We start from the raw sequence: 11161 nt of genomic DNA on the forward strand, positions 1-11161 counted from the left end.
CTTAAGAATTTTATTACCTAAAATCTTACCAAATTAAAAGTAGCATAATAAATGCAATCGTATTCAAGTATTACGGCGCATATAATTCATTGTACTTATCATACATTTGTGATTTGTTTTTTTTTTAAAGATTCATTGTAAGTTTGAATATTTTGTTGGACGTAATAAATGCAATCACTTTCATGCAATGGTTTAAAAAACGGATCGGTGATCCGGATCTGGCTTAAAAAAAACGGATCCGGATCGGAGAATCGGCGATCCGGATCGGGAATCGGGTGAATCGGTCAAAATAAAGCTTAAAAAAAATTCGAAAAAATTATTAAAATTCATTATAAATATTTTTTTTTAGGAATTCAATAAAAAATGAGGGTACTCCATTAAGAATTTTCATGTTTTTGAATGAATATGCGAATATTGATATGTTCTTTCCCTGCATGAACCGCCATTCAGCATTTAATTTACAGTATTTCGTGCTCATCCCTACACTATTGCTATTGGGACTCGATATGTGAATAATATGGCTGGGATAGGGTGGCCTCAGAATCATCATCTCTCTCGTTTTCTCTTTGAATAATATGGATTAAAAAAAAAAAAAAACAAATTTTCAAAAAAATCGATCATGGATTAAAAATAAAATCACAAATTTTCAAAAAATTCTATCATGGATTACAAAAAAAAATTCGATCATGGATTAAACAAAAAAAATCACAAATTTTCAAAAAATTCAATCATGGATTACATAAAATTCGATCATGGATTACATAAAATTCGATCATGGATTACAAAAAAAAACAAACAAAAAAAACAAACAAAAAAAAACAAAAAATTCATTCGTGGATTACAAAAAAAGAAAAAAAATAGTTCGATCAACAAAAAATTCAATCATGAATTACAAAAAACTCTATCATGGGTTACAAAAAATGCAAAAAACAAAAAATTCAATCATGGATTACAAAAAAAAAAACAAACATTTCGATCATGGATTACAAAAAAAAAACAAACATTTCGATCATGTATTACAAAACATTCGATCATGGATTACAAAAAATTCTATCATGGGTTACAAAAAAAAAAAAAAATCGATCATGGATTACAAGAAAAGAAAACAAACATTTCGATCATGGATTACAAAAAATTCTATTATGGGTTACAAAAAACCAAAAAATTCGATCATGGATTACAAAAAAACAAAAACAATTCGATCATGGATTACAAAAAAATCGATCAAGTATTACAAAAAAATCTATCATGGATTACAAAAAAAAAAAAAAAAAAAAAAAATTCCGTACGGAATCGCCGATTCACTGTTCGGACTCGCCGATTCTGTACAGTGAATCGGCGATTCACTGTACAGAATCGTCCGGTTCTCTCTAGAACCGGACGATTTCCGATTTTTTGGGCGATCCGGTCCCTTTTCACTATTTCCGAGTCGAACCGGGCGAGTTCGGTTCGACTCGGCGTTTTTTAAAACGCTGCTTTCAAGTATTACGGCGCATATAAATCATTGTACTTATCTTTACATTTGTGATTTGTTTTATTTTAAGATTCATTGTAATTTTGAATATTTTGTTGAACTTATTTATATATCAACGGCTACTTTAATGTTTCATTCATAAAAGCGCGATTCCTTTTGAATATTCCCTCAATTGTCGACTATTAAGCTATATCTTTTAATAATTGTATATTTCCGTATTAAAATGAATTAATGATATTAATTGTTGCGTACCCTTCATCCCCATTTTACTTGCTTCGACTTGTATACGAGGAAATCAAAATATATTTGTCCTTGCATTTCTATGCACTCTGGTGCAATATCTTCATTATTTACAAGGATTTTATATTATGAGGGGTTTATTTTTGGTATAAGATAGTCACAATTTTTTACAACCATTTGATGTGAAATTTGATAGTTTCGTGTCAGAAAATTCGAGAAAATTTCTTTTGAACCTTGAGCTTGGTCAAACGAATAACTGCAGCCACTCAATTTCACATCCAATGGTCATGATTATTGTGACCCTTGTATCAAAGGTAAATAATCTCATTTTATACTTTTGCTTTACTTACATGATGGCTTATTGCATAACAATATACTCTTGCATTGCACATTTATATGATTGTTTATATGGGTGTAGTTTGTATAGAGCCTAGGGTCTAAACAATCAAATTAGAGCCTACCTTCAAATAATGTCGAGAAATGTAGTTTCAATACTGGAAATCTTTTTGATAGCCTTCAAATATATTTTCATCTTTATTTATAGAGTTTAAAGCTTAAAAAATAGTGTAGAATGAGAGATATATGCAAACTTGAAAATCTTGAAAATTGATGGTCCAAAAATGTGTTACAAAATACACTATTTCCAGAACTTGAAATCCATTTTTTTCTCATGTGCATGCATCTTGATGTCGAGATGATCAATTAGAGGATATCTCAGCATCAAAACAACCTTTTCTAGTGTAGAATGAGAGATATATGCAAACTTGAAAATCTTGAAAATTGATGGTCCAAAAATGTGTTACAAAATACACTATTTCCAGAACTTGAAATCCATTTTTTTCTCATGTGCAGGCATCTTGATGTCGAGATGATCAATTAAAGGATATCTCAGCATCAAAACAACCTTTTCTAGTGAAATTTTTGAAGTAGGCTTTGATTTGATTGTTTAGAGCCTCGGCTCTATATAAACTTTTTCCTTACATGAAGGGAAAAGTTTACGAAACCTTGACATGTAGAATTACAAATGCACCTCAAAAATCTATCGAAAAAGATTGTTTTACTGTTGAAAGACCCTCTAATTGATCATCTCAACATCGAGATATATGAATATATATAAAAAAAAATTTTGAGTCCCAAAATAAGTGCATCTTACAACACATTATCTAGACCTTCCATTTGCAAGATTTTCATATGTTTATAGATCAACTCGATTTTAACCACTTTTGGAGTTTAAATTTTTATAATTAGATATGAAAATAGATTTTTAGATAATCCTAAAAACACTTTACACCAAAATTACATGTTATAATAAAATTTAGAGGTGCGCCTTAATTGGATCATTTAATGTTGCAACCTTATAGAAACCGCACCATTACATGAATGCTCATTACGTTTTCCATGCACTCGCCATTATGTATTTACATGATTATTTACACAATAGCTTATTTCATTCCTACGCGCAATGCAGGTAACCTAAAATATTGGGATCAATAACATCCTTGATTTGCTCGAGAGTTGTGAAAATACAGACAAATTCTTCTTCCTTGTTTGAGTCGGGTTTCCCTAATGGGTCATAGACCTCTGACCCAGTTCCTAGAAGGAATGAAACACAAAAACCAGCTTCATGGCTGGTTCTTAGTTATACAGAGTATCAATGGCGATTGAAAAAATCAATAATGTGAGTGTAGACAGTTTGCTTTGCATTAACACCCAATATGAAGTCAATATGGGCATAACTCTCCACTAATTGCACCTCGATCTTGTCCTTGCTGTGAGACTTGAGATCAGCAATCAACAACTCCACATCTGTGGGGGTGGAAAGAGCACCATATGCGCCGCGGCTTAGGAAGAGTGGGAGGTCTGTTGGTATGTTGGATATGTTGTTTCTTGGGGGACTGAACTGGCCGTAGTGCTTCCAGTTTTTAAACGGGTTTTCATAGTCGTACTTGGACACTGATCCACTCCTAATCACCGCAAATTATGGAGATAATGACCATAGTGAGACACAGAGAGGGCAGATTTTCAGAGAGAGAGAGACAGAGACAGAGACAGAGAGAGACTCACTTTGGGCGAGGTGAGCCAAATTCAATGTTGAAGTAGACATAGTCTCATAATCCATAACGACTTCAACTGTGGAGGCATTGAGGCAGCAGTTCTTGCCTTTAACAAAAATACAGTGTAGTCAGCTTCATGCATAAATTATAATATGGTAAAAACTCAAAATTGTTATTTTGTTAGTACATGATGCATGTATCATACCGAAAAATATGATACATATCATCTTCGCCTTTCATTCTCAGCAAACACCTCTAATCTTTGAGGAATTGCTAATATCTATTTTCATTAATTAAGCAATGAAAACGGAGATGATGTGTATCACGCTGGTTATGCGATACATGCAGCATGGTATGCATTGTCAAGGAGTATTACCTGTGATGGCAATGACGACGTCATAGCAGTTGACACCGGGGGTGCACAAACTTCTTAAGAGTTTCCTCACAATAGGTCTGAGATTGCCCAGCATGCCCATGCAAAGCAAAGATGAGGGAAAAGGTTACAAATAAGGGAAAATGTCACAAATATTGTTGATAAGAATGTAATGGTGTGTCAAACTATTAGACTAGATTTTAAAAAGAACAAAAAAAACCTTTCGGACTAAAATTATGAAATATTTTTAAATGAAGGATTTTCAAATTTGTTTAGTTGGTTAACTGGCCAATATCGACCAATTCGATTAGTTAGAATTGGACAACATAAGTAATGGTTGTTTTTAGCCAAATCTAGTTTTTGTTTTGGGCCAGATTAGTTAAGGTGTCAGTTAGCAATTTTACGACTTGGACGGTGATTGTTGGTTGGGTCCTATTAAGGATAGATATTTGGAAAACCCCTAGGTTTCAAAATCAAGTACATTGCCCTTGTTCTCTTTTCTTTCTATTGCCAACATATAATGAATACACTTACAATCCCATGTTGAACTCCCCAGCGTCTAGCCAGGTTTCAAGCTGAAACAGATCAAAAACAAAATTAGATACTACAACAATAAAATTATTTTTTTGGATTTTATATATATATATATATATATATATATATATATATATATATATATGGTTATTATTATTATTATTTTTAAAGGATCCCGAGCTTGACAACCAAATTCGGGATACTCGAGATTGCCAATGTGGCAAGCCCAAATTACTCGGGCATGTCCGAGTCGGTTTGTTCGAGTAGTTGAACACTGCTAACAATAATACCAAAGTTCTTTCCTATCAAAAAATAATAATGCCAAGGTTCAAATAATTGACTCGGCCAAGATACTCAGACTTTGGGCGAGGCGAGTTATCCGGATGTGTCCGAATAACTCAATCGAGTTCATGCCGTGTTAAAAAAAGAAGAGAATAACCAACTGAAATAAAGTATATATATAAAGGATTGTATACAATGAGACTATCTACTTTTTGTATAGGGAGGTCATAATTACTTACTACCATTCGATGTGAAATCATATAGCTTAGGTTTGTCACAAAATTCGATAAAATATATTTTGAACTTTGAGCTTGGCCAATGAAATAAATGCCCACCCAATTTCATATCCACTGGTCTAGATTAATTATAACAATCATGTGCAAAAGGTAATAATGAGACCATTACTTTTTGCCTAAGGTGGTCACAAGTAATCTAGACCATTAGATGTGAAATTGAGTGGCTGCATTTATTTCATTAGCTAGGCTCAAAGTTCAAAAGAAATCTTTTTAAATTTATGGCACACCCAAGCTATCAGATTTCACATCGAATGGTGGGAAGCTATCAGATTTCACATCTAATGGTGGGAAGTAAACAAGACACTTACTCTAACCACAAGGGCTTAAGTAATGTGTTGGATAAAAGTGATGGGCGCTAATAAGTTGGGGTTATTGAATCCTGTAATTGAACCCCACGGTGAAACATGTATACTTTTTAATAAAATTTAGGGGCTTATTTTTTAATAAAATAAAAAAATTATTTTTTAATAAAATATTGTATCAACGCCTTGGCAGGATCTTTTTAATAAAATTATTATAAAAAATTGTATCAACGCCTCGCGAGATTCAAACCTTTGATATGAGAAAGTTGAGGCGTGAATAACCTTTGATATGAGAAAGTTGAGCCATGAATAATAGCAAAAAAAATGCCACCACATCACACTTAAAAAACAATAGATAAAGGAAAAAGCTGGGATTACCCCACTAGTTCATATGAACATATGACCCGAATAGCCCAGATTGGAACATGGTGCTTGCCCTTGTCCATAGGCCAAAGCTGAGTAACTCGGCCGAGTTCGAGTTTCGTCGGCCGAGTCTAAAAACAGTGAATAATACTACTACTGATAATGACGGCGATGACAACGACGACGATGACAAATCTTTGAAAATAGCATAGGATTTGGAGATGAATGGGATGATTCTTACTTCAGAAAGAAAGGTTTTGGCAAGAGATAATCAAGGTACTATTAATATGATTCAAATGCGCGATTGGGCTCAGCAAAGCAGCCGATTTCACCATCTCAACTAGCTTCCCTTCAGAGAAGGCAGCCATGGCAGTAAGAGTACCAAGCGAATGACCCACATAATTCAGCTTCTGCTCAGTTTGCCCGTGCACATACTCAAACATAGCCGGCAAATCGTTTTCCGCAAGATCTTGCCAAGACCATGCCCAGAAGGCCTGAAATACGAAATACATTTGCCATCTCAATACTCGATGTGACTGGAACAGAGGAATAACTCTGTTTCTCTGTCATACTTGAAGGAGAGGAAAGGAGAGTGATGAACCTTGTCTGTGTCATTGAGTGTTGTGTGTCCACGGCTCCATCTAGTCCCTCGAGTGTATGAAATCCAAACGCCAAACCCGCTATCGGCCAAGATCAGCGGCAGAGACTCTTCAGGAGGACTTATAAGCCATGAAACTCCATCCTGTAATTCAATAATGTCACAATAGAAACACACACGCACACACACCCTGTAATTCAATAATGTCACAATAGAAACACACACGCACACACACATGCAGCATGTGCTTCATGTATCAAACCATCAATTGCAAACAACAATTGTTTTGATATTATGCTCAGCCGTTTGGTGGATTTCAGAAGAGGAAATGTTCAGTTCAACCGCTTGTTGTTGAGAATCGACGGTGGAGGATAGAAGTGGCATACTATTTATTGATGACGCCTGTCCTATTTGCATAATACCACTATAAAATATCTTAAAATTCAAGAGAGAGAAAGAGATACACACACGACCACCATACCGTGTTGCACTAAAACGGGCTGCCTCGTCTGGTTGGACGTTGAAGTGCGGCCTGCTGGAATTCTTTGGAGGCCGAGGATGAAACCATCATTGGTTATCACCTATTATCATTATTCAACCCAAACAAATGAAGATATTGTTATTTTCACTAATCTAAAAAAAAATAAAAAAATAAAAGGGAAAGAGTAGTTCGAGTTCGAGTTGTTGTATGTACAGTATGTTCTTGACATGGGTATCCTTTGGGTCTCACAAATTTCTGGCAAACCCCACCGGAGGGCTCTCCATGGAGTATGCGGGGAGTTCGAGCCTCACCGTACTCCACACAGAGCCATATGCATAATAGAGTACCACAGATCCAGGGGCCGAGGTTCGTAGCCATTTTTGTTTCTCCGATTTGTGTTTGTTTCCTGGAAGTTTTTGCACCTGGAGCAGGACTCCAGAATGGGTGCTCAATTTATAGGAGCGAGAGATAATGGAAAGGAAGCTGTCATCGATACTCTTAACAAGAAGGAACCGTAGGAGGTAGATTTGCCTCCACACGTGGTGGGCCCCAATGCTTACCTTTTGTTAAAGAATGAGAATAAAGGACAAGATCCAACGGCTCAACGTTACTGTTAGCGTGTGGGCTCTATTCCCATGCGCCCTGTCACCCATGACTTGCGTGAACCTCCTTGTTGCACGTGCAAACTTGGACAACAAGTGGAAGAGAATGTGCATTAAATGGGGTTGTGGTTTGTACCGTGCCGAAGCTCTAAATAATCAAAGTAGGGCACATTTTCAAATAGCGTCGAGAAATGTGGTTTCAATATTGAAAATCTATGTGTTAGCCTTAAAATATATTTTCTATCTTTCACTTGAAAATTTAAAGTTTAAAAAATAGTGTAGATTTGTAGACACCGCATTTTAAATCTGACAAATTCTATAGTTTTTTTAACTTTGAAGACCGCATTATTTTAGTAGACTCGATTTAATTGTCCCAAAACTACGCAAATCCTATCCCAATTTGAAGTAGAGCTCAAGAGCGTCCCAACGATCCAATAATCGTTTGAATCGGACCTACGAATATAACAAATGACAATTTAGTCCCTGTGAGACTCAACTGTCGGGCCATGGGCTTCGCTGTAATTGGCCTGAGAGGCCTAGACACGGACAGATAATGCAGTCAATGCATTTGATGATGCAATAAATATGTTTTTTAATTAAATAAGGCTAAAACTTCAACATAAATCCAAAAAATTCCGAAAAAACTCCAAAAAATTTAGAAAAAATCACCAATTGAATCTTATAAATACCCCATCTCCTTAACCAAAAATGAGAGAGAAAAAGAGACAAAAAAAAAAACCTTAGAAATTCACGAAATTAGAAAATAACCCAAAAATAGGAAAAACCTTTAGAAAATTCCTAAAAATTTAGAAAAAATCTTCAAAAATAGAAAATCTCATAATTCATATTCAACCTCTGGAGATCACAAAACCCTTATAAAACCAAGGAAATTCTCCTAAAAAATGGACAGCCTTAGAAAAATCTCTAGATTGACAACCCTAGAAAAGATAGAAACCCTAGCCTCCTGAAGTCCTAACCCCCAAGATTGAAAAAACCTAGACCTAGGGTACAAAAACCCTAGATCAAAATTAAAATTAGGGTAAAAAAACCCTTGATCTAATCCTTTACACCGGAGATTTGCTGGTCAACATCCTAATAAGAGAGGCAAAGAGGACCAAGGCGAGCCCTCAAAGGCTCGGGAATCCTAAACCATCTGGCCCGTTTTGATATTATTTCTTCCTATATCTTTCTTCTTCTTTTTAATATTTTTCTTCTTTTATTTATTTTTGATCTGTTAACTTGTCTTAAAAATCGTATTTTAATGCTTTGGATCATGCTGGCTTTGCCACATATATGAGAGTAGATTTCCTCGTTTATGAGCAAATCTGGCCTCAGATCTGAATTCGATATGTCTCACTTTCTCTACAACTTTATTTATATTTTTTTAATTAGTTTAAGGTGTTAAAATTTGAGAGATCTTCATCGGAAGATCTGTTAGATTTTCATCGTAAGCAGTTTAGCGCCCCACCGTAGAGCTATTTCGAGCTTGATCCAAGCTTCAAAATGTAACTTTTATTCATTGTTTTTCACTGTTTTCAGTCACAAAAGGTCCCAAAAGTTGGTTGTGACCAGAATACAGGGTTTCGATGCTTCGAAATCCTGCTTTTTCTAGGCGACACTCTCAGTGTCTCCCAAATTCAAAAATCTCATAAACCTATGGAAATTTGTAGATCTGTTCTAGGGACTTTTTTGTGACTGCACAAAAAAAATTCAGATCAAAATAAAATTTTTAAAAATGCAAAAAAACATTTTTTAGGTCAATCTGGGACTTTCTATTTTACTTTATTTTAATTTATTTCATCATAAGTATTTCTATTTTATGCTTCTTCCAAGTTTAAAGTAGTCTTATTTAATCAATATTAACAAGATAAAAATATAAAAAAATAAAAAAAATAATGTTTTGGGTGACACCAGCCTTGTCACCCACCTTGTAAGCACAAAAGCACTAGTGCTGCCACCACCCATGACGCCCAACTGTAAGTGTCTCAGAAATATTCTGGGACCCCACAAGACCATTCCAAGGACTTTTGACTCCCTGTTAACCAATTTTTGACCTAAAACAAAAAATTTAAAAATTAAAAAAATAATTTGCTTCAGATAAATCTGTTCTGTTTCTGCCCTTTTGATTTTATTTTAGTTTGTTAATTTTGATTGAAATCATATTTTCCCTGCTTTCACCATGCTTAGTTTAACTATGTTTTATCAAAATTAAAAAGATAAAAAAAAAAATACATTAGGGTTGCTTACCCCTCCAAACCTAGAGCCACTCTTGGTTCGAGCCAAGACCCGTACACCATGTAGTCTAGATCTTAGTCTAGGTTCTAGCACAGGTCTGAGCTTAAGAGTTGCCTCTAGAGCTAGACTAGGCTTACTCTAGTTTAGGGTTTCAACCAAAATCCATTGAGTCTGATAAGTCTAGGTTCCAGTCTAGTCTTAGTCTAGGTTTTAGCTAAGGTTTTTGCCCCTAGTGTCAGGCTAGGTTTGCCCTTAGTCGTCGAGTTTAGATATTACCTAAGTCTAGATTTTAAAACCCAGCCAAAAGCAATCACCATGTCAGTCACTCAAAGCGACTATGATGACTGCTCCACGATTGACTTTAAGCCTAAACTACCCAAACCTAGGGGTCAGTATGTTGCAATCCCTTGGAGTTATCGACATACCTCAGGACAATCCATTATCCAACGCCCAAGTCTTCAATTAGAGGTAGTTCCAAGCATCCACTCTTAATCCTGAGATTTGTGTGGCTCGAAAAGCAGGCTCTGCCCAAAAAACCTTGAATAGTTAGGTAGTCCGACCAAGAGTCGTCCTACAAGGGATTTTAGGCAATCAAAGTAGAAATCGAGTGAGGGAAGAAATTCATGCAACATCTAGCACCAATTCCCGTAACTCGAACCAAGATAAATTTGAGGTCCAGTGATCTCAAAACCAAGACCCACCTAGGTCTAAGGGATCTGACCCAACCTCAAGCCACCATAGTACAACTCATGATGTCCGGAACACTGTACGAAGCAGAGGTGTCGACTCAAACTGACCCTTAGGAGAGATAGGCATCCAAGATGGCCTCAAAAGTCTAGTTGACCTTAGTTACACTGTTCATGCCCCAGCTTATGGGTCGATCCCAAACTAAGTTAGTAGTATAGGTCAACCCTTAGCACAGCTGAGTCAGCTGATTCTTCAATCAGTCCCTCTGGTTTCTCCGGTCCAACAAACCGTGCAATTTCCGTAATCGAGAACCCACCAACTAGTGAGCCTACTGCCATGCCAAATACTCAATAAGAAGGCACCTTAAAAGCAATATAGGATATGCTTGTAAGAATGGGCATGCATGAAATTCTACCCCCAAAAGCCTATGTTCGTGAGACCCTTGGAGGCATGGAAGACCTTCCCTAGGGATTTGTCGTCCAAGAATTTAGAAACAAGTTCAATGGGAAGAGCGATCCATATACTCACGTACCTCCTCTCCGTTAGAGCTTTGCGTGATGGGCTTAACCAACTGAAGGCCATATTTTCACAAACATTGATCGATGAGGCCTTGAACTGGCATCGGAGAACAATGTCCGGT

The 11161-nt window shown here is 36.0% G+C and overlaps 1 protein-coding gene across 1 annotated transcript; it reads right to left on the bottom strand.

Moving 5' to 3' along the window:
• Positions 1-3195: 3195 nt before the first annotated feature.
• Positions 3196-7380, bottom strand: LOC105421874 (triacylglycerol lipase 2-like). Its single transcript, XM_088850547.1, has 6 exons — positions 7211-7380; positions 6987-7097; positions 6520-6660; positions 6173-6412; positions 4676-4716; positions 3196-3678 (listed from the first exon to the last, which is right to left on the bottom strand). The coding sequence occupies exons 1-6, from the start codon at positions 7373-7375 to the stop codon at positions 3366-3368; spliced, it is 1011 nt and encodes a 336-aa protein (XP_088706673.1). The 5' UTR covers positions 7376-7380; the 3' UTR covers positions 3196-3365.
• Positions 7381-11161: the final 3781 nt, after the last annotated feature.

This window comes from Amborella trichopoda, chromosome 10 (genome assembly GCF_054954075.1).
Source record: "Amborella trichopoda isolate Santa Cruz 75 chromosome 10, AtrichopodaSantaCruz75HAP2 v2.0, whole genome shotgun sequence".
In the NCBI taxonomy this organism is placed as follows: domain Eukaryota; kingdom Viridiplantae; phylum Streptophyta; class Magnoliopsida; order Amborellales; family Amborellaceae; genus Amborella; species Amborella trichopoda.